The 26,739-nt window shown below is 41.3% G+C and overlaps 2 protein-coding genes across 3 annotated transcripts; one reads left to right on the top strand and one right to left on the bottom strand.

Annotated features, from left to right (window-relative positions):
* Window positions 1-25: 25 nt before the first annotated feature.
* On the bottom strand, window positions 26-10,034 carry elk3 (ETS transcription factor ELK3). The gene is made up of 5 exons (XM_031735687.2): window positions 9,679-10,034; window positions 5,725-5,972; window positions 4,897-5,631; window positions 3,564-3,686; window positions 26-2,040 (listed from the first exon to the last, which is right to left on the bottom strand). The coding sequence occupies exons 2-5, from the start codon at window positions 5,929-5,931 to the stop codon at window positions 1,948-1,950; spliced, it is 1,158 nt and encodes a 385-aa protein (XP_031591547.1). The 5' UTR covers window positions 5,932-5,972; window positions 9,679-10,034; the 3' UTR covers window positions 26-1,947.
* A 2,315-nt stretch (window positions 10,035-12,349) lies between these two features.
* hcfc2 (host cell factor C2) lies at window positions 12,350-23,382 on the top strand. Of its 2 annotated transcripts, none has more exons than XM_031735689.2 (17): window positions 12,350-12,762; window positions 13,470-13,618; window positions 13,708-13,868; window positions 13,953-14,155; window positions 14,688-14,772; window positions 16,615-16,718; window positions 16,907-17,140; window positions 17,228-17,437; window positions 17,662-17,696; window positions 18,775-18,895; window positions 19,587-19,646; window positions 19,730-19,785; window positions 19,867-20,010; window positions 20,099-20,281; window positions 20,371-20,668; window positions 21,822-21,894; window positions 21,981-23,382. In XM_031735689.2, the coding sequence occupies exons 1-17, from the start codon at window positions 12,597-12,599 to the stop codon at window positions 21,988-21,990; spliced, it is 2,292 nt and encodes a 763-aa protein (XP_031591549.2). In that variant the 5' UTR covers window positions 12,350-12,596; the 3' UTR covers window positions 21,991-23,382. The 2 variants fall into 2 exon arrangements, with proteins under 2 accessions (XP_031591549.2, XP_031591548.2); XM_031735688.2 differs by having other exon boundaries at window positions 12,353-12,762; window positions 20,096-20,281.
* The last annotated feature ends 3,357 nt before the right edge of the window (window positions 23,383-26,739 follow it).

Here is a 26,739-nt window from a genome sequence, read left to right on the forward strand (position 1 = left end):
TTAAAAAAGTATTATAATAATTCTATTTCAAAAAAATGTAACATTTATTTAAAGAATGCAGAAAACAAGCAAATCGCCGAGAATACACTTCTATTCATTTCTCTAAAACAAAACAAAAAAACAAATTGTGCAATTTTGACTTTGAATGTCAAACTTAAGCTAAACACATTTACATAAATCTTACGTATTGAGAAAGGCACAGCTGGTAGAAGGTTTAAAAATTACAGTGCATTTGAAAAAATACAAGATATTATACAGGAAATAATGACTTCCACAGCGTTGTAGCACTGCAAGCTAGCAGGAGTTCTGCTAGGAGTCAGTGAAGGTCCCATGTCATGTGGTCACATGTCCGGCTCAAAGACTTACATTTTCATTGTTTAAAAAAAAAAAAAAAAAAAAAAATCCTGAGACCTGCAACATCCAAACAATGTGAACATTTGGAGATTTGGTATTAAAAGGAAGATTTAGCACAGGAAGAAGAAAAAAAAAAAAAAAAAAAGCTGTATCATCTTCATTCACAACTTGCTCGCTGTTGTAGCAAGTTTTCTTTACTGGCCTATGTAGCCTGTAGCGTCAAGTTCTCCAGTTATGGTCCCCTTTTGATCAAATTTAGATGAATTCATAGACTGATCCATTCATATATGTGCAGTGAATATTAAGCTAGAACAGTTCATTGACTGTTTCAAAGGTTACTAAATCCACCACTAAAAGCTTACTAGTTTTTAATCCACACACACAAAAAGTGTGTTGAAACTTTAAGTTGTGATTTTAGGGTTTAGGCTTTGACTCTTCTTTTGGTATTAATAAGATTTCGGCTGAAAGTGCTTTATGTTGTAAGGTAGAGACCCTACAATAATACAAATCTGTCCAGAACTCACAAGGATCGCCACTCCTCCTGGAGTATTGATCAGAGCTGACTCAAACCTGCACACAATATTCACTTAATGGGTCGTCACTCAAACTGTTCAAGGTCAAAGTCAAGACTATGTTTGATATTTCATGGATACGTTGTCCCATTTTCAGAAGAACCACTGCTCCTCCCAGAACACTGGTCAGATTTTAATCTATTGGGATTCATTAACAATTAACATGATAGGACTGTAAACGTCCTTGACTTTTCAGTGAATTTCAGTTCTTGTTTACACAGTTCAGCCAACCAAACGCATGACTTACTTTGCGTACTTTACACATTACAATAACCTGTGAATTGTGATGAATCATAAGCCGGATGAGATTCTATGTCAGTGATTTTCTTACAGGTCAGTTTATTTACAGAAATTTTTCATGAATGAGCTTTTAAGTACTTGGACTTGATTACCTTGTGAATAAGCAGAGCTAAACATTTAAATGTCTGGCTCTAGCTTCATTTTCTGCACACATACGCAGGAGTCCCAACAATCCTGGCATGTATCACTAAGCCTCAATAAGAAAGTATATTTCTGTGCTTTCTTTAAGCTGCTGGTATGAATCTATTAAGACTAGCCTCTGACACTGTGGTGTACACTAATTAGGAATGTGGATACTGAGTTTAGTTATTGCAAGGGGGAAAAAGCAGCATTATATTTCAGCTGGTCTGCATCACTGAAGCTGAGACAAAGTGGAATGAGACTGATTAAAAAAAAATGACATGAGAAGTGTGATGAGGTCTGGCTTCCACTCAGATTCTTTGCTTGAACAAAGTTCAAAGATTTCTGTCCTGAAGGAATGAAAACGCCAAACACATGTTAAAGCAAGTAAACATGAAAAAGGGGCCAATGCAGATGCTCTTCTCAGAGAGCAAAGCTTCAGATAAGCTCCTGTTTCTTCTATAATCAATACAAAGCAACAGGTGTTGGATTTAAAGTGTAACAGAGCGAGTCCAAATCCTCGGCGGTTCATCTTTGTTTAATGGGCGCCGGTTCAGTGTTAATGTGGTCCGGCCCATTTCCCTGTTATCTTAGGCTGGCATCAAGACTTGTGGGAGCTGGAGGACAGCAGCAGAGGAGAGGTGTCCACAGCGGGCAAAGGCACAGGGATGGGTCCATTCAGCAGTGTGGGGAACTGCAGAAGGAGAAGGAAAAAAAACTAGATTTGTGTTTGTTGTGTTGTTTGTGTGAATGACAAAAGAGTCTCCTGACCCAACGGGCCCTTCATTGTTTTCCATGGATATAAATTAAAATGAAAACACATACTCTATTAACAGTCACTAAAAGTGAAGAAGAAAGATAAAATCTATAGTTTTAGAGTCAGTTGTTACTTTTTCTTCAGTCATTTCTTTTTGTTCTTCTGCATGCTTTTACGAGCAAGTCACAAAAAATCAAATCACCTTTAAAGCATGTAGTTTTTATTTGTGGCTTTATGCTGACTTATACAGTAGTCTGTTATATACTAACATAGTAAGACATTGGCATGAAACAATCTGCTGGAGAAAGTGCCTCAGGTTTCAAGAGATTATGAGGATGACACTGGGACCAAATCCTGTTCTGAGGACTAAAACTGTGCATTTGATACTTGGTTTAAAAGTTTATTTTGTGTGTGTGTGTGTGTGTGTGTGTGTGTGTGTGTGTGTGTGTGTGTGTGTGTGTGTGTGTGTGTGTGTGTGTGTGTGAGCTGACTTGGGTGGGAGAGGCTCCTGACCAACCACCTCTCTCTTTTCCCCCCTAGACAACAGGAAGTTACCCCCTTTTCTTGTCCACACCAAAACGGAAACATCTGCAGCTTATTTTGAAACCCTTGGCATAAAGTGAATCACACACACACACACACACCTCACACACATTAGTGTGAGAAAACAACTGCAACTGCTTGTCTCAATGCCATATAAAATGACTATAAAGAGCAGTTTGTGTAAACTGAGGTAGTTTATGGGCACATAGATTTTTGCTCATCACTACACTTAAAAATGAAGACATTTATCTTTCTATGTCCTCATCAAGTAGAAACTGCCAAACATTTTCTATGTAGGTTTTAGGTAAAGACATAGACTGTATATAAAAGATGAGTTCATCATGGTTAGAAGCCCCATCTTGAAGCCTCCAGCTGAGCTTTTTTAATAGTCTCAACACGATGAGTGAGGCAGCCTGAGGAACTGTGCATTTAGTTTCACACTTCGTGGCCATACAGTGTCATAACCTGCTTTGTGTCTGTTTGACCACAATTTACAAAATGATCATTATTTACAGTCTATGTAGAAAGAGTGTAGTTTTTGCTGAATAACCATCATAGTGACAAAACCAATGTAATCAATGTAAGTGTAAGAATGCAGCAGACATGCTCTCCCTCCTTGATTCTGCTGGCAACTATTCCTCTTGGAGGTGGGTCCTGTATCCCCACTGTTGCCAAATGCTGCTCATAGAGGATCATTTTGGGTTCTCTGTCTAATATTTTGATCTTTGTTTTGTAACCTGGTGCTGAACAAAACTGAATCAAGTTAAAATCAAATCAACTTTTAACAATGTAGCTCGAGCCTGTGGTCCGTTCCTGAAGTTAGGATATTTTTAGATTTAACAGAGACTTGGCAAATATCTGCAGCTGCTGAAGACAGCCCATGCACATGCATGGAAATAAAAATAAATGACTGTTACCTGGAAGAGGGGCGCGTGGCTCTGCAGTTGGGCAGGGCTCAGGGGTCCCACTGGACTGAGGCTGGACCAGAATTGGATATTGGAGAGCAGAGGGCTGGGAGTGAGCAGCAGACCAGACGGAGTCTACATAGACAAAACCCCAAATGGGAATAAATACACCAAGAAATAGATGACAGTGTTTATTGTGGCAGCACATCCGGGGAGCTGTTCGCCGTCAGCGGCGAGGCTGTTGTGTCACTCAGTCTCACCCAGAGCTCAAAGCCAAGTGTGCCCTCTAGTGATCTCACATCTACCAGAGAGACAAACCAACTTGGCAGACTGTCTCCATACAGACCAGGAAGCCCCACTCATGCAAAATTCATGACATCTACTTTGTGTCTTGGCTTTCTGAGATGTTTAAGAGCAGTTTGGTTTTCTTTTCTTCAACAGCCTGTAAAAGGTGAAGGAATGCTTTTGTGTTCCCACTGTTAGTACAGTTACACTTTCAGCAATGCTAGACTGCAGACGGCTGTATGCTTATGGTTTTAGCTGATGACCTTTACTTGATTGCCTGCCATTGATCTGTCTGGTAATTCTAGGACCGCAAATGTCCTTTGTTTCACCACTCAAAGCTGTCTTAGGAACCTTGTTATAAACCATTTATTGATGTCCGGTCCACTGAGCTACATTAAGATTATTTATGGCGCATGATTTAATGGATTTTTGCTTCTTTACCAACCAGAACCTATGAAATTTGAAAAACTAAATAAATAAATAAATAAGGAAACACCATAAACTTGTTTCTCACAGTTCTATTCTGGTTATGATCCAAAGTGAAAAAGGGGGGAACGAGGTCTTTAAAAAGTTCCAGACTTTTTATTAAAGTTCCCATGTGTTCCTGTGGGTGAGAGTGGGTTATACATACTAATATTAAATAAGTGTGCACATGAACGCAGCTGAACTTTTGAAATAATGAGTGAACAGGTCAGCCTATACTTTTATTTTCCATCAGTGATGTATGCACAGCAGTGTATGATTAGTCAGTCTGGATAACAGCGTTCGCCGAATGCCTGAATGTAGTCAGACTGTCCTGGTTTGGTCAGTGTGTTGTTGCCAGTGAATCGCAAGCGGCATGAACATATGGCTTCACTTATAAACCTCCTCCCTCCCTCCCTCCCTTCCTCCTTTTCTTTCCGCTCACCTCTTTCCATCTCCTCCCTGTCTGACTTTCCTCATCCAAAAATCTCTTCTTTCGCTCGTCTGACCCTCCTCTCCTCATTCCTCACCTATTACCTACTGCATTTCTGGAGGCATGAATGTGTGTATAACAAGTGTGTAATGTGTCACGTTGTACCTGTGCTGTGAAGAAGGCTGAGGTCAGGGACCCAGATGGCAGAGCTGGGCTGTTGAGGGCAAGTGAGACAAGGTCACTTCCTGTCAGGAGATGTGAAGGGGCGGAGATTTCCAAGCCTTTTGGTTTTCTTCCTTTTAGAGGCGTGCTATTGGCCAGTCCCCTCCTTTCTGGTGTTGTCGTGCTCTGTAACCTCTCCCTGTCCCTCTGACCAGATGACAGGTTTAGAGGTTGTGCGCTGGGCTCCAACTCATCCGCATCTGTGGTCTGGACCCCCGCTCTCACTAGCATATGGGTGGGGCTTTGCGGAGGGGAGGAGGAGGAGGACGAGGAAGAGCGGGCCAGCTGAGGAGACGGCCTGGAGGAATGGGAGTTCTCAGTCGAGGACGGGGGTGGGGGTGGGGTGGAGGGGAGCGAGGAGTGGCCACGGTGGGTCATGAATCGGATGACGGAGGAGCCGTCGTCTGGACGATTGGATCTGGGCTCTGTCTTGATTGGCCGGTGCTGCTCTAAGGAGTGGTGTAGGGAGCTGATCTTGAAGGAGGAGTACAGGCCGGAGTGGAGGTACTGGTTCCTCTCACCCCCATCCTCATCTTCAGCCTCGGGTTCCGATGCAGCACCCCCGCTTTCCTCACTGCTGCGACCCGACTCCACCAACGCAGGGTCCATCTTCAGAATCTCAGGGAACGACACAAACTTGTAGACAAACTTCTGACCGATCACCTTCTTGATGATGTTCTGCAGGAGAAACACGATGAAATGTGCAGTTCATTACAACTGAGGAGACAAAGCACTTCAGCGTTGTGTAGCTTAGATATACAAGTTGTGTACCTTGTCATAGTAGTAGCGCAGTGCTCTGCTCAGCTTGTCATAGTTCATGTTGGTCTTGTTCTTGCGCAGGCCCCAGAGCTTGGCCACTTCCTCTGACTTGAGCAGCTTGAACTCGCCATCATTGGATGTCCAGCAGATAAGATGTTTGTGGCTTTGGTCGAGCAGCAGCTGCAGCAAGAACTGCCAGAGTGTGATGGAGCTCTCCATGACGATGGGGAGGGGGCGGGGACACCAAAGACACAGGTGATCTGCAGTCAAGAATCAGATCAGGAGAAACAGTCAATCTGGAATGGCCTATATTCTTTTGCAGGGGGTGCTTCTGTATCTCTTTGTACATCTGTAAAGTGACAAATTCTTTACTGCACATATCAGGAAGAGAGCATCTCTTCTATAGTTAAACCTGTACCAGAACATTCACATGTCAACTACTGGACGAGTAAAATCATGTCACATATGAATCTCTGGAAGTGATGATGCTGACAGGTTTCTCCTTGCTTGTGCATTACAAGTCTACAGTTTAAAGTGGCTTCTGTTGTAATAGCTAACAACTTTGTATTCTTTTACTCCATGAATTCACAGTTAAACTTCAGATCTGATATGACTTGGGCCCAAGTCTTGTCATCTTCATCTCCCCCTTTCTCTTCTCTCTTGCCTCCTTCTGGACCTGTTTTTTCTTTCGTCTTTTTTACTGGATGATTTGGTTCTTCTTTCTTTTTTTTGGCTTAACCTTTATTGTAGTTTTTAATAATAATGATTACATGTTTATGTTTGTCTAAAGACAATAAACATTTGATTACAAAAAAAGCCCATCTAGCTCTTAATCCCTTTAGAATGAAATATCTAGTTCTTTAGCTTCAACATGCTACGATGAGCTGAACCAAAACAATGAGCTCAAACTATGGTGGCCCTGAGAGGTCAAATGCACTGCAACTCAAGAAATAAACTCACAAACCAAAAACAATTTTTAAAAAAATACTGCAGGATTTTTCTATTTGCTGGTGTTTCCTAAAGTTGCACTGCATTTGACTTCCCAGGGCTGCCATATAAAAGACATTAAAAGGTCTTCTTATAAACTGCATAGTTGGCTGATAGACTTTGTGACACTCTGTGCATTACAAATATTAGTTTTATATTAATGTTAATTTGGTGTCATAAAAATATTGATTAATGCAGCTTTAAAGCTCACTTTTATTAGAAATACATACAGCATTCCCAATGAACTTAAATAAATGAGAACCTTGAACTTGGAAAAACAATCTAATTGAAGAATGGGATGCTGTGTAAAATGTAAATAAAAATATTTGCAAGTCAGCTGATCCCTTTTACTGATAAATGTTGCTGTACTTCAAAGATGTATCTGGACATTGTTGATGGCATCACATTCTAAGTTCACATTTGCATTTCACGCAGCAGGTTAACTTTTGTGGAAAACCATACTTAAAGTACATCACAATACATGCAAGTCATCCAAAGTCCTTAAAAGATTATAGATTTTAATCTTTCCGAGACTCAAGTGTGAAAGAGGACATAACAAAAAGAAAGGAAAAGGGTAGTTGGTGGTTGGAGAAGAGAAAGACTATTGGCATCAAAACAAAAGTGTATGCTGATCCTTCTTCCTGTTCCAATATGTTTAACACATGTTCAAATAACTTTACCTTTGAATAACAGAGTATTAAAAGAGCTTTCATCCTTTAGAACAGATGTGCAACGGTCATCTGTGAATATGGATGTTTATCAAGGCATATGGGTAACTTTCAAGAGGAACACGTCATACGCCCCCCTTGCGTTGGTCCTCCTCAAAAAGCAAAACAACACACTTGGGGAAACTGTCAGTGTATGTTGAATTATTATCTGGTGCTTTGCATTACAAAAATAAAATATTTCCATTCTATATTGATGCACAAAAGCTGGCGGTCACCCATGTATTTCCATTTGAAATGAAAATCAGCCCATTATTTGGTTATTTATGCTTTAATGACACTCCCAGAAGATTTATACACGGGGTATGAAAAATTATTTATTGCATTAATGGTCATTTTCTTGCTAAAATCTTTGATTATTGTCAATCTTAAACAATCAGAAAGCCAACTGTGGTTAGCTCTGTTCGTATTTACTTGGATTACTTTTGCTTACAGTTGATTAGTGTGAGATATGTAAACCATGTGTCTGTGGGTACTGGTTTGTGTTCTTTGCTACTTCCTCCCGCAACTTGTGAAGAGACATAGGAAATGTGTGTGTTACAGGACATGTTGGGGTAGATCACTAGTGTTACAATTTCTGAAAAGAGCTCTTTGATCATTTTTCAGTTTTGTTTTAAGATGCAAAACAATTTCCAAAAACAAACAAAAATAAAATCTCTCTGGGATTTCCTCAAACTCTGACGCTGCTCTTTGTGCTTCTTTTTATTTTGCATATGTGCATGAGCTCTAGTATCATGTGTGTGACACAGAGAGAATGAGAGAGAGAGGTTCATACATTTGGTTGGTTGGTTTTTGGATGTTCCCATGGTGATAAAACAGGATGTGGTCAGTGACCTTCTGCCAAGGCAAGCCTGGGTTTTTAACTGACATGTTTACCTGTGGGTGTCTGCCTGTCGCTCCCTGCCTCCTTTGTCAAATAAATTAAATTACAAAGTGCCTGAGCTGCACACTGCGAAACGAAAAACAACAAATAACCGCTAATATTCGGAATAATCAACTACTGATTCGATCTAAAAATACAACATACACCTTTCCCTTTGTGTCTTTCTGAAAGGAAACCAACCAGCAAAAGGGGGGTAGGGGGTGAAACTGCATTTGGTGCAAACAATGACCCATCATTGTGAACACACACACACAACCAAGCGTGTTCTCACTTCCTATTTCCTGCATGTGTGTGTGTGAAATGATGGAAGAACTGTACTGATGTCCGTCTGTCTAAACGAGGACTTCCTGTCATTCAGTTTCAGGGGCGTCATTCCCGGTGAGAGACCTTCCCTATCCAGGACTTCCTGTCACAGAGACCCACTGGGAACACACACTCATACACACGGTCTATACTTCTATAGAGATCTGCTATATGGGGTATACATGTATTCCCTGTCAAACTTTCTGATCTGTACTCTGCAAGTCTATTGAAGAGAGAAACAAAGCGGCGAGAACTGCTGATTTATTTGGAATTTCAGAATAAAAGCAGTCTGGAGCACTGGTCCCCTGTTTCAGTGTTTAAAATTTGCTTGTCCGTAAACTCCCTCTTCTTGTGCAAGCTCACAAGTCATGAAAGATCTGTACATAAAAATTCTCCTACTGCAAATGTTTATCCATGGGATTTTCTCCCAGTGTCTTCTGGGGGCTCTCCAGTCCAGCAGAAACAAACCAAAAGCCACATATGAGTCTATCCATTTTCTTTAGGCTGTGTATTTCTTATTTTTGCAAGTATGTCTGTGTGTGAGAGAGTATGTCTGTGGAAAGAGAGCAGGGGTTTCTGCTGGAACTCAAACGGTTCTTTGTTTTTGCACCAGTGACTCATTTTCAAGATGTTGTCTGCTGCCAGCTTCTATCCGGAAGCGCATGGCAATTAGTCTGCGAGGTCCAGACAAACCAGAAATTCTACTACTAGATTTTTAAAGGAGCCACGGCTGATTTTTTCCACAGCAGCCGCCACTCTAACCTCTTTTAATCCCTTTCTTTTCCCCCCAAATGTAGCTCCCATCAGCGGGGTCAGTTTTGATTCCAAAGCAGAGAGTGCTAAAACCGCAGCTTTAACACATTGTTACGCACAGCTTTACCTCGTTACGCACAACTTTACGCGCGACTTTCGTCGGATTTCAAGTTGACAGTGAGTCTCTGACAGTTACAGGACCTCGCAGACACACCAACAGCTAACGCGAGCTAGTTTCTGTCTTTCTATTACGCCCAAATGTGCTCAGACACATAACTTCAAAAAGTTGCACATAGCAGGAAATACGGCACTTACCTCTTTGTGGCTGCTCCTCTGTCCGTGTGCGATGTGTGGGTTTGTGTCTTTAAAGCGGTGTGTGCGAGGTGTGTTGGGGCTCCATGCTGCTGCTGCTGCTGCTGTTGCTGCCCCGCTGCCTGAAAGCGGATCCGCAGCTTTTCTCTCTCCTGCTCAGAGCAGGAAGTCGGGACGCGCAGACGGAGAACGGGCGCACTTCCTCTGGCGCAGTATTCCCGTCTGTGTAAACACATACACACAGGCGCGTGCACACGTTCACACAAAATTTCTACTTCCCATAAACACACCCCCTCTTTTAGAATACTCTCTCTCTCTCTCTCTGTCACACACACACACAGAAATATTGTAATCCTGACTACCCTCAGCGCTGAGCCAAGTGACAACTGACGTCACCTTCTTCCTGCTCACCGGGAGGGGTTCCTGTTTTTACACACACACACACACACACACACACACACACACACACACACACACACACGGTACGTTAAGTAAATCTGGGCCTTTGGGTAACTTCATTGTCCAAACTTTAGTTTCCTTATGCAAAAATCATCACCTTCTGGAGGTAGGTACAATGCATACACTTAGACAGCAAAAACTTGATTAAGTTTAATTAATAAATATATGTGTAATATTTAAACAATTTAATATAAAACCTATAATGCTCTCGACTAATTACTTAGTATGGGGGGGGGGGGCTGAGGACTTTAATGGATGACGCATCAGCTGAAACCCTTGAAAGGTGCCTTTCAATCTGGAGAGGTGAACCGCAGACTGTTGGAAGAGAAAGGGAAAGATCGTTTATGTATGCAAAGATGAACCACGCCTCAACATAAGCGCAGCCCACTCTCTGCACTCCCTGAAATTTCCATCTCCAAACCCACACCAGAGAGCAACATCAACCGACCTCACACAGTCTAGTCACATACTGGTCAACAGACAGAATTTCCCATAAAATATTAATCAGATTTTGCTTTTTTAAGCAATGAGAAACCTGTTGTGTCTAAGTCAGACAGTGCTGTATAGTTAAATTCTGCATTAAAGACTTTTTTAGTGTGTGTGTCACAGTGGCCTCCAATGCCATGCCAACAGCTGTTGCATCATTTATATCATGCACCCTTCATGACATCTAATTCTGCAATCGTTTATTATTGCATGCCGATAGGGGTCGCATGTGAGACAGTTCAGAGTCCTCAAGCAGTCAGAGGCTAATTTAACCCAACAGGAAAAACACAATGTAATGACAGGTACAGACACTGACAGGTAATGCTTACCCAACAGGTGGTGGAGCTTGTTTGTCGGTGCACAATGTCAGGTTACTTTCCATAACGCAACACAGATCAATTTGAAATTGTTATGTAAATGTCCCTGGGTGGAGGTTTGAATGCTGGGTTTCCTATGAAATTCCTCTTGTGATAAAGTTACGTTCAGATGCTGTCTGACTGTGTGAGGCAAACACATGAGAAAACAATTCTCTGTCTTTTCTGCTTTGACCTGTGCTTCACTTGTGGGCAAAATAATAGCAAACTATTGTGCAGGTTTTTTCTCACCTAATAAAAGATTAGTCTGTGTGAGTGCAACTTTACATGTGTCATCCTGTTGCACTTCCTCTCATTTGACTGTGTGGTTTTGCATGTTGTCCTTATGTCATTTGACTGTTTAGCTTGTGACATGCAGTGCAATCGAGCAACATTCTATACTGCGTGCAGCACACACTGCTGCGCTTAAAAGTACTTTTTTTAAATACCTGTCTTTTAAAGTAGTTGATAACATTAGAAAAAACTAAAACTACCAAGAGAATTCAGAGGACTGAATTTAACAAGGCAAGTCATTTTTAATAATGGACTGCATTTACATAGCGCTTTACAATTCCACTAATCATTCACTCTCACACACTGGTGGAGGCAAGCTACAGTTGTAGCCACAGCTGCCCTGGGGCAGACTGACAGAAGCAAGGCTGCCATATCGCGCCATCGGCCCCTCTGGCCATCACCAGTAGGTGAAGTGTCTTGCCCAAGGACACAACGACCAAGACAAACAGAGCTGGGGATCAAACTGGCAACCTTCCGGTTACAAGATGAGCTTCCCAACCCCATGAACCACGGTCACCCATTTTTGGTGGCCTACAAAAAGGTAAAAGGCTCTTGGTGAGATGGTGGGTATGGTTACATCAAGAGTGAAAGCACAGCTATGCACATTTGAAACCATTTCAAGACACTCACTTGCCAAACACTGCCCACTGGTGGTGAAGGTTTTAGTTACTTCTTCCAAAGGGTAATTACAAGATACACCTTTAAATGTTAAGTCAGTATCAAAATTATAACAATACAGCCATACAGCATCAGGACATGCAAAACAGCACAGACAAATGAGAGAAAGGATAACAGAAGCCAAGTTGCACTGAAAGACAGTTATTCTGTCTGGTAACCAATCTGCTCAAACACAAGTTAAAACTTAATAAGACATAAACAAATCTTTCATGATATATTTACTCCACACAGACTGTGCACATGTGAACATATTTTGCCACAAATGGAAATCAAAACTTCGTGTTTTTTGTAACCCCTCCCCCCCTTCCACCCAAAATAAAAATAAAAATAAATAATGGGAAATATTTTTCAGATGAAAAGACTACAAATAGACAGATATGCATGTGTAAAGTCAATTGTCACAGGCATCAAGAATATGTGCTTCCACAGAAAAGTTCTCCATCTCTTCACGTTATGGATTTAACAAACTGCTCTGGAGTACTCTTCAAGCTCCCAAAATCTGATATACAAAAAAATTAAGACAAACCAAAGACCAGAGTGAGACTTCCTATTTGTTTGGTCCTCTTTGGTTGAAGTTCCTGATGCCCTCTCCGGTCCGCCCCCATCTTTAAAGCGTCAACAGCGCCAAACTTTGGGCTCCCCAACGGGAAAATGACGAGCGGCGAAGAGGAGCCGCAGTGGAGGAAAGTGCATTCCGTTACAGGAGTGATACCTCGGTCCAGGCATGGACACCGTGCAGTCTCAATCCGAGAGCTCATCGTCGTTTTCGGTGGTGGAAACGAAGGGATAGCGGAGGATCTCCATGTTTACAACACTGGTGAGCTAACGTTAGCATTCACGCTAACTAGCAGGTTAGCGGCTAATGTTTTTAGCATGCTCGAGAGGGAAACGACCCCTTAAGCTAACGAGCCCTCCACCACGGGCTTTTGTTTTATATATATGTGTTATATATATCTTTGTAAAACAACCGCAAAATTACAAAATTGCATGTGCACGATATTATTTGGTTGTTGTTGTTTTTTTTGATGTTTGTAAACAATCGACTTACTTGAGCAGGAGAGTTTTATAGTTCCGAAATGTAGTGAACTATAAAGTGAATTTGAGCAAGAGCCAAAAAAAGTAAGAACGTCACATCCTTTGTTTAATTAGCGTTAGCAGTTAGCTTGAATACATAAAATTTCGCAAAGAAGCATGGCATAAATTAAACAAAGCTTACTGTGTGCGATAAAGTGCCAGCGGAACTCGAGACTATTCCGGTACCGAGTGTTTGAACGTGACTCATAACGGACTTTCGTGTGATAGTGAAAACATGCACTTAGACAGCACTGAACTAAATAGCATATTAACTATATGAAGTTCTTTTTGTTACTTAAGGTGTAATTTGGGTTAATTTGTACATGATAAATGTAAAAATATATTTAACGTGAATGCATGAATTGTCTCCAGGCCAGCTTTGGCCAGTGCATTAAACATTATTAAGACATTATGTCTGATACATTGGCTAACAGCTACCCTTTTTCCCAGTCTCAAAGCAGTGGTTTCTACCTGCGGTTAGGGGTGACATCCCTCCTGGCTGTGCAGCCCATGGCTTCGTTTGTGAAGGTACTCGAATACTGGTCTTTGGTGGAATGGTTGAGTTTGGGAAATACACCAACAGCCTCTATGAACTCCAGGTAACACTGTCTCTCTTTTTTCACTGCAGTTTCTTCTAACTCTGCTGCTGTTATGGGGAAGATGTTAAAAGATGTTTTTTGTTTCTCAGGCTAGTCGCTGGCTGTGGAAGAAGCTGAAGCCAAGGGTACCCAGAAATGGCTCACTGCCGTGCCCTCGGATCGGACACAGCTTCACTCTTGTGGGTAATAAATGCTACCTGTTTGGAGGGCTGGCCAATGATAGCGAGGATCCCAATGGCAACGTGCCAAGGTACTATGCAAATACATCTTTACTCTCAAGAATGGTGTAAAAACCTGTAAGTGCTCTGTGGTTTATTGGGTTTTCCCATTTTAGGTATTTGGGAGACTTGTATGAATTGGAGCTCCAGTCAGTGTCAGGGGCCAGAGGCTGGAACATCCCAGACACAAAGGGCCGTGGTCCTTCTGCACGGGAGTCCCATACATCAGTTGCCTACACTGGCCTTGGTTCCCCGAAGCTTTACATCTTTGGAGGGATGCAAGGAAGTCGGCTAGATGACCTCTGGCAGCTTGATCTTGGTAGGAGTCATCTTTGTTTTATAGATCATATTGACTAGCTGGAGAAAAAAAGCTTTATATTGATGTTTACTTGGATTAAAATTTAAATTGCACTAGTGATATTTATGGTTGTGATTGTTGCCAACTATCATTCTCTCAATAGCATAACAAAAAAAACAAAACCTAAATGCAAGTGTGGAGTCGATGGAAGACCACATGCGAGTCCGCTGAGATCCTAATAATTAGAAAACAGTCATCCCAAATAAATTGAGAGGTTTTTTTTGGGGGGGGGGGGGGGGGGTTTAAAATGTGCACAAGCTTATTAAGTTCAAGGGTTGATAAATTAACTGAAATAACATAAAATATTAATTCTGGAAAAGCTCAAATTGCTAAATAGAAAATCATCAGAATGCAAGAAGTGAAGTGTTTAACACCCTGATTTTTCTCTTTGATGTTTTAAGCCCTGTTTGCATGTCTTCATTTCTAATTGGTAATGAGGAGCAGGAGTTTGGAATATTTAAACACACCTCTGTCGTTTCTTTGTCGTCGTTAGACACAATGGTTTGGTCAATGCCGGAAACAAAAGGTTCCACACCACTTCCCAGAAGTCTTCATTCGGCTAGTGTCATCGGAAACAAGTAAGCTTCTTATGTATTAACACCAGAGAGCTTTTTGTGTCCCTGTCTGGCACAAAAAGCTACTTTATATTCTTCTATGTGGCTAAATCTGATAATGCAGCTTAACTTTATTAAATGCTTATCTATGTTGATAAAACATGTTCATATTTCAGTTCAGCCTGACCATAATGCTACACTATACTGGCAAAAGTATTCACCCATCCAAGTCATTGAATTCAGGTGTTTCAATCTCTTTCATGGCCACGGGTGGATCAAATCAAGCTCCTAGGCATTCAGACTGCTTCTACAAACATTCGTGAAAGAATTAGTTGCTCTCAGGAGCTTGGTGAATTCTAGTGTGGTACTGTGATAGGATGGCAGCTTTGCAACAAAGTCTAGTCATGACATTTCTTCACTAATAAATATTCCACACTCAGCTGTTTGTGGTATTATAACAACGTGAAAGCCATTGGGAATGACAGCAAATCCAACATAAATGAAGTGGTAGGGCATGTAAAATTACAAAGCAGGGTCATCTGCTGTTGATACACAGATTCAGTTGCTCCAGACCTCCAAACTTAGTTTGGCCTTGAGCTAATTGGTCAAGAACCGTGCATAGAGAGCTTTGTTTTATTTTTTTTTATATTTTATTTCTCCAAAAGTTGAATCTGTTCATCTGGACGTAGCGTTTTGTGGGAGAAACGTTTCGTCACTCATCCAAGTGACTTCTTCAGTCTCAGCTGACTGCAGGTTTCCCCAAACCTTATAAACAGTACATTTGCATAATGACTGAAACCAGCCCACTGAGGAACAACGGGCTGTGAGGTCAGTTCCTTAATCATAATTATGCAAATTCCCATGACCATTGATCAACAATCACTGACCAAAACCCACTGATCAAAGAACACTGATCAATGGCCATGAGTACCATTCACAGAGAGTTGGGAATGGCTGCAATCACAGCATTGTAAGATGGCGAAAGATGTACCCTTAGGCCCCTCCTCGATTCAGAGATGGTCTTTCCCTTTTCACGTAAATGGCCTCCTTGACTCGCGCTCAAACCCAGCGTTCCTCCCTGTCCAGGATGTGTACATCCTCATCGTTGAAAGAGTGTCCACTGGCCTGTAGGTGTAAATAAACTGCAGAGTCCTGGCCTGATGAGGTTGCTCTTCCGTGTTGTGCCATCCGCTTCGCATTCTTTCGCCATCTTACAATGCTGCGATTGCAGCCATTCCCCAACTCTCTGTGAATGGTACTCATGGCCATTGATCAGTGGGTTTTGGTCAGTGATTGTTGATCAATGGTCATATTTTATTTTTCTTTTTCTTTATTTTTGTAGTAGTCCAATTTCCTTTTTATTTTTTTAATGTTTAAAGACACACTGCAGAGTTTTATAAGTTACGTTTTAAAGAAAGAAGTGGAGGGTGGCTCAAAAGTTTTGCACAGTACTGTATAATAAAGTTTGACATTGTTTTTCTTGTTGAGTTGGGTTTTTTTCCTCTCTGCCCCCCCAAAACATGTATGTTTGTGGAATTTAAAAGACTGAGGCTTATCGCTGTTCATTGTTAGTTTGTTACCATGCCAGCTTTATTTAATTTGTATTATTTTTTTTTTTAAATATACATGGTGTGTGAGAACCTTTTTAAGCTCAGAGGTTAAGAATGTGCTCTACCTGGTGTGGAAAATTGTCACAACAAAGTCCAGTATGGAGTAACCTGAGAATTTGAGTTACTGAGTTTGAAATCAAGGATTTGATATACTCTGGGCCATCAGGTCATTGTTTTGGTGTTATTTTTTTATAGATCTTGTGTATGTATGAAACCAGAATGTACCTCAATAAACTCTGACGTGCTCTGTCTGCAGGATGTATGTTTTTGGCGGCTGGATTCCTGCTCCAGAGTCAGAGACGCACATTGCTTTAGGAACTGAATGGATCTGCACTAACTCACTGAGTGTTCTCAACTTAGGTGAGTGCGTCTCATTATAACCCCTTAAAATAACTTATGAGTGGTTTTGTAAATGAGATCTGGAGCTGTGAACCTTTTTGTTTGTTTGTTTTTGTTTGTTTTTTTGTTTTGTTTAATCTCATCCATGGAATTCCTACATCCTTCATGGAGGCCAGCAATCTCACTGTTACCTGGTTTTCCTATCACAGACACTATGACTTGGCAGAACCTTGGCCCAGAGCAGAACGATGATGATATAGAGTCCCAGCTGCAGAGCCAGGGACCACAGACCGACGATCCATATGCCTGCAGGCCAAGAGCCAGGGCTGGCCACTGCGCCGCTAGTGTCGGTTCCAGGCTTTATGTTTGGAGTGGTCGTGATGGATACCGCAAGAGCTGGAACTACCAAGTGTGCTGCAAGGACCTGTGGTACCTGGAAACAGGTGAGAAATGGGGGAATGAGTTAGGGCAATGGGGTCAGTGCTGGGGGGCAAAAAGCACAAGTCTGTTTAAACATCCTTTGATCTCAGATCGACCAGCGACCCCAGAGGCAGTACTGCTCATCAAATCTACTGTCAGCATGCTCCATGTGGCATGGCGTCCCCTGGCTGCGGCAGACTGCTATATCCTCCAGATCCAGCCTGCAAGTTCCCCCAGGACTACAGTCAGTGGTCTGCTCCCCAAACCAGCGGATCCAACAGGAGTAGATGGTCAGAATGGAAAGGAAAAACAATCTGCTGGTAAGGAAAGCACAGCCTTCAGTGACTTCATCAGTTTATATTAAAATCTTTGTTGGATGGAAAGGTTTCTGTGTAGCGCTAATGGTCACCGCAAACAGAATACAATAAGTAGAAAAAGGGAACAGTTTCAATGCTTTCAGACCCATAAAATACACTATTGACACTATCAGTCTTTCTTTACTTTCTTTGCAAAATGGTTTGATCCCATCATTGTCAAAATGAAGAAACCGCAAACCGAGAAGAGAAAGGAGCAGCACAGGTAAGTGTCTTCCTTGTATCAATAATAAAGGCTGGGCAATATGGGGGGAAAAACGGCCATCAATGTCAATCAAATCACTTCTTTCTGTAATGGTTCTTTTTTATGAAGATATCATAAGGTTAATTTGGTTTCAGAGTTTTTTTTATTTCCATTTAGAATATCAGAATTATCTGTGCTATCAAAAGCATATATATGTGAGTTCCTGCTGTTTTGAGCCTGTCTGTTTCTTCATTTAGTCCAAACGTTTCAGTGGGAAAAACAAAGCAAATTCAATTTCAATTAAATGCATTTGGTATTAATATAAAATAAAATACTATAAATTATAAAATAAAACTACACCTCCACTGTTTTGCTTTCTTTTGGAAAGAATCAAACGGCTTTAAATTGCCAGGAAACAAACTCACAGAAAAGACAGAAAACAATTTTTTTTTAAATATAATATAATATAATATAATATAATATAATATAATATAATATAATCATTTTGTTTTCTACATACTAAAAATGTAGTAAAGATGCTTTAAGAAGTCAGTCTTAATCCATGCTCAATCATCCAGGTAAGGATATCCCAGAAATGTAATCCTGTTCATGTGGGCGTTGTGTTGTCAGTGGGAGAAACATTTCATTGGCCAAGTGACTTCAGTCTTTGAAGAAGTCACGTTTTCCCCTTTGTTTTCTCTTGTTATTGTTCCTGACTTAATGTTGTACAAAGCTTCAGTCGCCCAAATATCATGTGCGCTATTGCCAGGCTGCCAGTCCTACACGGTGCTTCAGTTTAAAATTATGTGGCTGTAGCTCAGATCAGCCACATCATTAGTTCAGTACAGTGCTAATCTTATTAGCCTTTTGGGTTATCTGTCAAAATATGAATTGAATGAGCTCTACTGACTTTATTTTAACACTCAGGAAAAGTTATTTCACAATAACTGTATTTATCATTTTAAAACCCAGGACTATCGATAAATAAGATTTAATACAAAAACCCTAACATACAGCCACACTAACACGCCAGCAGTCCAGATGTAGTGCTTAAATTTTCTCCCTGATGTTTGTTTGTTTGTTTGTTTGTTTTTCTCAGGGTGCTTTGGTGCAGCAGGATACTTCAGCAAAATCTTCAAATGGCTCAGCAGGCAGTCAAGCACAGGGTGGGAGGATCGATGGGAGAGGCTTGAAAGAGGACTCTAACCTAAAACTCTGCAGTAAGTCTCCTATCAGGTGGTTCTTGCTTAAATGCTGTTTTATTCAATTCAATTCAGTTTTGTTTATATAACCCCAAATCACCACAACAGTCACCTCAAGCCACTTTTATATTGTAAGATAAAGACTCTACAGTAATACAGAAATAAACCCCAACAATCAGATGACCCCCTATAAGCAAGCATTTAACAACAGTGGGAAGGAAAAACTCCCTTTTAATATGAAAAAGCCTCCAGCTGACGCAAGGTCAGGGAGGGGAAGCTATCTGCTGTTACCAATTGGGGTTTAAGAATTTAAGCTCTTGCACAGTAATAGTCAAGTTAGATATGTTTGCAGAAACATGGCTGCACAAATAAACACTTACTCAAATTTATAACTTCTAATCCTTAGACTCAACTTGAAAAATACAAAAGCAGTGCGTTCTTTGACTTGGCTAGAGTAGCTTTGTATGAGTCACAGTTCAAATGATCCTTATTTATCATGTACTCAGCCTTGGTGCAGGCACTGCACTGTTTATGACAGAATGTAAATGCTTAATAGGTCCACTTTAAAATTTAAAATTTAAAATTTTAAAATCAGATTGCATTACCGAACCGGATGTGACCTATAATGTGATTTAATTTTTCTCCAAAGCAGGATTTTGTTTTTATAACATTTTTAAATTGTTTGTGTTTCTGTGCGTGCTGTTTGTAGCTGCTGGGCAGGAGGCGGCGGCAGCAGCAGATCTCAGCAGCTCAGCTCAGCTCCAGTCAGGTAATGGTGGCTCTTACGCTCTAACGTCAGTGATATTTGACTGACGAGGATTTTAACGTGCTGATTGTTTTACCTTTTTACAGGCAAACAGCCGGTTTCTGCAGACAAGACAGCAGATCTTTATGCCTGCACAGATCAGGTTGGATTTTCTTCTGAAAGTGAATTTTTAACTCTGCCTCTCAGCTTGGTTCATGCTAATACCATAAACCATCACCTTCAGGTTCGGCAGAATCCGGACAACGCTGTGTGGTTTGATGTCGGCGTGTTCAAAGCACTTTTCTCTGAGGTCAGCAACTACTACCTACCTGCTGATGGTGAACAGGTGACGTCTGCCATCAACAGTTGGGGAACGAACACTAAAGAGGTAAAAATATGAAGTGAATGGTGTTTACGAAGAAACCAGATATGAACAGCTTACCCTCTTGTGCTTGCTCTGCTCTCTCCTTCAGAAGAAGCTGCCAGGGCCTCAGGACTACCAGGGCAGAGAGAAGCAGGAGCTGGCTACTGGTCAGACGTACAGGTTCAGAGTTGCAGGCATCAACTGCTTTGGCCAGGGAGATTTCAGCCCAGTCAGCGAGTTCAAAACCTGCCAGCCTGGCTTCCCTGGAGCTCCCTCTGCTGTTAAGATTACCAAGGTGACACACAGTATCAAGAAATATTGGTGCAAAGATCAGGAAAACTGGAAAATGTATTTGATGTGCTTTTCGGTATTGTTTGCATGTAGGCCACTGATGCAGTCCACATCACTTGGGAGGCTCCTTCATCTCCATCGGGCCGGATCCTGGAGTATTCCATGTACATGGCAGTGAGGAAGAGCCGCTCATCCACTTCGGATCGGCCGGGTCAGATGGCGTTCATCCGGATATACCGTGGCGCCAAGACGTCCTGCTCGGTCAGTTCCAGCCATCTGGACAACGCGCACATCGACAGCTCTGCCTCCAACCGACCAGCTGTCGTCTTCCGGATCGCTGCAAAGAATGAGCAAGGCTACGGCCCAGCCACGCAGATCCGCTGGATTCAAGGTGAAGCAGCTTCAGTTTTTATTTATTTAAACTTCCTCTCACATTAAAATGATGGATGTACCAACTAGAGCTGGGCGATATGACCCAAAATTCATATCTCGATATTTTTTAGCTGGATGGCGATATAAGATATATATCTCGATATTTTTTAAAGCCATAAAGTAAGAACAAAAAGAGAGTTCTTAGTCAAAGCTGTGTCCCAGATGTCACACAGGCACTTTTATTAACATACAGCATAGATGTACATGAGAAAAACTACTCAAAAATAAATTATGAGCATTTATTAAATAATGATGCTCTATAAATAAAAGAAAACTATGTTGTTTTGTGCATAACAAAGAGCTCACAATTGTGCAGTCAAAATGTAAACTAAAAGACGCTGAGCATAATAACATAGACAGATTTCACAGTTGCTCTGTTCCCAACTTCTACTGCGTGACTGACAGCCTGGAGTTTGAAATCCGCTTAGTAACCATGTCTCTGAACAGGTGCCATTTATGGTCCTTATACACACACAATAAGGTAATATTATGTTTAAGCACAGTACGTATCACTCCGCGAGGCTCCTCGGTAGCCGTAATGCTCCGACAATCCATCAAGCGGTGCAGCTCCGTAGCTTACCAAAGTCGTACTAAAACATTTTTTGACAGATTGCTGAGCGCTGTGTATCACATAAAATCGGTTCGCGGTCATCAAGCACAACCAGAATTCATACAAAAGGCGCGCAGTCAACTTTTGAGAAAATGAAAGGATTTCAGGCCGTGCATGGCGTTAGCGTGGTTAGCTCGTTAGCGTGGTTAGCTCGTTAACACGTTGACACCGTCCAGCCCCACGCACGGGGCGATGCGCAGTAACTCATTAACGGAGATTTGCCGTGTCCATCTTGTCGCTGCCTGCAGGTGAAGCGATGGGGGAGGAGGGGGAGTTGTGTTCAGTGAAGGAGAGGCGAGGTCGAGTAACGTTGTGTAAAGACAAAAGTGGACGAAAGAGAGGCAAACTTGCGGCTCCGCAACTATAATTATAACGTAACATAGACTATATCGATATAAAGGATATTGTCACATCTTATATCTCGTATAAAAATATATCGATATTTTTAAAAAACTCGATATATCGCCCAGCTCTACCAACCTCCTCTTTCTATGTTTTCTAGATCCCAGTACACTGCGAACATCACTATCCAAAGCTGACAGCAGTGCTGAGGCTGACAACGACGCTGCTGACAGGTGACTAGAGTTTTTAGCTTTTCTGCTTCTTTTACTTTTCAAAGTGGACACTTGTAATTGGTTCTTTATTTTCTTTCTTCTTGCAGCTCCAGCTGAAAATGTTTTAGGGAAAGGACTTTTCACTCAAGATGCTGGCAAATCTATTTCCCAATAGTTTTGTTAATTTATTTTTAATCTATTTAATTTTTACCTTGTAAATAGATTTACATTTTCACAGGCTGTTTGGCCACTGGTCTGTTTTAGTTAAGGTGTTTTGTTAAGTAATGATATTATTATAAGATGTAGAAAACACTGCAAGTATTGTTTGAAATGCATTCAGGAAGACCTGAAGACACCTCAGTGTTTACTGAACAGCCACTGACAGGTTATGAGAAGGAAACACGAGTGGTCCTTTTACAGGCCCCACTGGTCCCACGAGGTTATGAATATCAGCAATGTCGCTCATGTTTTTGTATCGTACTCAGCCACATGTTACTGCAAACATTTCCGTTATACATCTATATCATTTCAGTTTGATTTTTCTTTGTCTTTACATCATTTATCTCACTGTAATGTTATGTGTAATACATCAGTGCTTTTATTAGCAAGTTCAAAAGCCATGTACTCTTAACATACATCAGTGCTTTTATTAGCAAGTTCAAAAGCCATGTACTCTTAACATACATCAGTGCTTTTATTAGCAAGTTCAAAAGTTCAAAAGCCATGTACTCTTAACCTATTTCTGACATAAAATTTCATTTCAATATACTCACATAGCCACAGAAAACAGTCATGTACTGGGTGAAAGGTATTACATCTTTGCCATCTTCTCCATCGTGTTACCGTCTTTACCAGGTGCAGTAAAGATGCCACACTTTTTACCCGTTTCATTTTCCTCTTATAAAAGACTCCCACTGATCCATATATAGTGTCATCAGTTAGCCATTGGAGTTTACACTGATTAATTTGATGTTTTTATAGTTCAGATTATATCAATCTGGACTGGTTTTCTTGAAGATTTGAATATAAATGTCATGATAGTATCAGCAAACATCATCAGCCTGTAATTGTCCTAAAGAGGATACTCGCAGCTTTGCATGGACCTCAATAATGTACAGACCACAGGCAGTTATTACAGAGGCTGGGTGAAATACTGTTGCAATATAATGGAAAACAAAAACAAAGGTGTGAATTTACATTTTTCACTTTTAAAGCAGTGACCAGAGAGTGCACAGAGTTTCTAATGACAATCATTAGTGGCACTGTATAGGATGTAAAGAGAGGTGCTCAAGATACGACCACCTGCTGGATGCTGTTGTAACACCTGTGTGTGGGCCGGTGGAGATGTGCTTCAGCATCTTTGGTCTGTTTGTTGCTCTGGATCAGCAGCAGCTTCTTCTGGTATCTAATTGCAGATGTGTGCAGGCTGCTCAGGTCTCACAGGTGATGAAGTCTAATGTGTGTATTACTAATCGATGTGACCTGCAATAAAAAAAAAAAAAAAAAAAATGTTGTACTCAAATATATGGTTAGCATTTAAGTTAAAATATGAAGAGTCGCTGCAACATATTTTGTTGAATGTGGTAAATGTGTGTGAAACAGCTGTGGTAATGTATGGGTTAGTAGGTCAGTATGAACTATATGTGGAAATACCACAGACTGTATATTAAGGTTTGATACAGTAGCAAATGTCATAATTATTACTGTAACAGATATAGCACATGCTTACAGGATGAACAGTTTTTAGTAAAAATGTCAGTAATTTTCCACTCTACAACCTGTTTATCCGCTCATTAAAACAATTATCTAATCAATAATAAGACAGCAGGTCCGTGTTTAGGTATGTAGACGTGAATGAGATGACCTGCTGCAGTTCAAACTGAGCATCAGAATAGGAGAAAATAGATGATTTAATTCAGCGGTCCCCAATCCCCGGGCCTCGGACCGTTACCGGTCCGTGAGTCGTTTGGTACCGGGCCGCAGGAGTTGAGGCTCGGGTGTGAAATGTATTGTTTTCAGGGTTTTTATCGGTTTTCAGCATTATTTTGTTATCGTTTTTATTGTTAACTCGGTTTTCCTGGGTCGTATCACGTGTGTTATGAATAAATCTTCTTTTTTTCGGTACCGGTACTAGTTTTATTTTGTATTTATCCGCGACACCTTAAAGGCCGGTCCGTGAAAATATTGTCGGGCATAAACCGGTCCGTGCCGCAAAAAAGGTTGGGGACCGCTGATTTAATTGACTCCAGAGATGTCATGGTTGTTGGTGCTAGATGAGCTGGTGCAGCTTTCTCTTCCCTTAACAGTAAACTTTATTCAGATTGGCTGCCCCTCAAAAAATCACACCAAAAAAAGTCAATGTTAAACACTGAGATCACAGGCTGATCTGGCTCGTGTCATAATGTGGCTCGGGATTGTATTCCCACCCCACCTCTTACGTTCCTACGACTTCTGGGCATGCTCCCTGATGAGACGGTGGATAGTGTCATAGGGGATATCCTTCCAGACCTGGATCAGGACATCAGTGGGCTCCTGGACAGTCTGTGGTTCTGTTAGGCAGTGTTACATGAGTTGCTTTCACACTCTGACCACATGAATGACCTTTATCACGAGGAACCAGAAGTAAGCCTCATAGTAAGGTCTGAAGTGCTCAATAACAGGAGTCAGTACAGTTGGTCTGTGTGGTGCTCCTTGGATAACCCTCGCCAAACTATCACTAACTTACTGCCAAACCAGCCATACTGTAAGATGTTATGCAGATAGCACAACATCTGTCATGTTATTGCCACAATTTTTCCACATCTGTCACATGTATTCAGTGTAAACCTGCTCTTATCTGCAAAAAGAATGAGGTGCCAATGGTGGACCTACCATTTTTGGTGTTCCCCATTGAACACCAATCGGTGTACATGGTGCTGATCTATGAACATGGGTCCTTTCAGGCCCACATGTCATGCTCATGGAGACTTCCTGACCGTTTGTTTAGAAAAATGCACATGAGCACCAATGTTCCCTCTAATTTTTCATGTGTCTGAGCGAACACACAAACTCCCTGAGCGATCCCTTGGACCACTGTGAGCGACATCAGACGTGTGCACTGTGGTCGCGCCGGCATCTAATCCATCCAAGTTACATGGTTTATTAAAATAATCAAATTACAGCATTTACATTTATGTTAGACTACTTTTAATTAACTGCTTTAGCCCACTTACAATGAAAATTTTAAAAATCCTGTTCATGACCCGTGTAGTATGTTAACACTATTGGAAGTAAAAATAACTTGAACTCCAATTTTGAAAACACAACTTTCTTTCTTTTTAAAAAAAGCTCTGACTTGTATTATGAGTCTGTGGTCTGGGAGGGAGTATATAATGGCCGATGTTGGGCAATTAATTATATAGTTACTTCTTCAAAAAAGTAACTCAGTTTGGCAAACAACAAAGATTTTTGCAGCTATTTTTTTTAAATGCAGCCAAGGCATTTTTAAATAAACATTTCAAACTATTTACAGAACAATCAGCTGTTCTGCATCAAATCTGATGCCACACAAATTATTTGTGCCACTCCAAAAAATAATTTCTGTCCACTATGAGATAAAGGAGAACAACAGCCTGATACCTGCAGGCCTGACAACAGGAGATGTATCACTCCTGTAACGCCTGTAACATTCAGCAGCTGCCTCATTGTTCTGACACACACAACAAAACTATTGACTACACTACACACTAACTACACAAGATTTGCGCTAAACGTCTCAAATCTCTCACATCTCAGAACACTGCCGTCACTCCTAAAACTTCCCCCCGTTTCTTAACAACTAGATGCCACGTTGCCATATCATTTTTTTGATTGGTCGACATGGTACTGTTTTTGGACGAATAGGAAAGGGAGAGGGGGGTGGAGTTTGTTCTTGCTCACAGGTGGAGAGTGCTTTCGAGCCTTTTTTCTTATAAAACGCCGTTTTTACCGTTTCTTCCCGGAGTAAATATAAACAACGATAGTATTCAGGAAGAAAACCAAACATTGCATATATTTTTATCATAACTCTGGTTTTACGTGGCCTATCAACACAATTTAAAAACTGGTATAAAGTCCACACATTTTCCGTCAATTGTTCCGTCTGTCCTGCTCACATCTCCAATGGTTGTACATGTTGTCATTAATGTGGCTTCACTGCACATCAGCCACGCCGCTTTGCTAACTAAAACACCGGTGTTGGCACATAAGGACGCTGTCATAGCCTGTCAACCAGTTGATTAGCTGCGTATATACGAATGTAAATCGCATTATTGGCTGGACTTTGGGATAAGGTGGCATCGTTCTAATACAATATGGGAGCAGCCAGTCACTCACTGACTAACGCTGCAAAACAGAATTGTTAAAGTATTCATTTTAACTTCAATTCAGGTTCATTTTTTTGTGCGCAACACAGATTTTCTGTGCGCAGAGAGCGTCCTAGCAGTGCGCAATTGCGCACGTGCGCAGCTTAGAGGGAACATTGAGAGCACCCTGATGGAGGTCAAAGGAGTTTGCAAAGAAAAAGCGTCTGGACTTCTTTAAGTTGCTTGAAGACGTTTCACCTCTCATCCGAGAAGCTTCTTCAGTTCTAAGGTCAAATGGCCGAGAGTCCCAGATTTAAACTCAGTGGGAGTATCCCTCCAAGGAGGGACAAAGGACCCCCTGGTGATCCTCTAATCACATGCGCCCAGGTGTGAAAGCGGGTGTGGGACCTAATCAGCCAGGGTTTCGGGTGAGCCCATTGTGAAACCTGGCCCCACCTTGTCATGTGAATTCCTGAGGTCAGATGGCCCAGGATGTGAGTGGGCGTTAAGGCGTCTGGGGAGGGAACTCAAACTGACTGACTGA

Source organism: Oreochromis aureus, linkage group 17 (genome assembly GCF_013358895.1).
Source record: "Oreochromis aureus strain Israel breed Guangdong linkage group 17, ZZ_aureus, whole genome shotgun sequence".
Taxonomy (NCBI): Eukaryota; Metazoa; Chordata; class Actinopteri; order Cichliformes; family Cichlidae; genus Oreochromis; species Oreochromis aureus.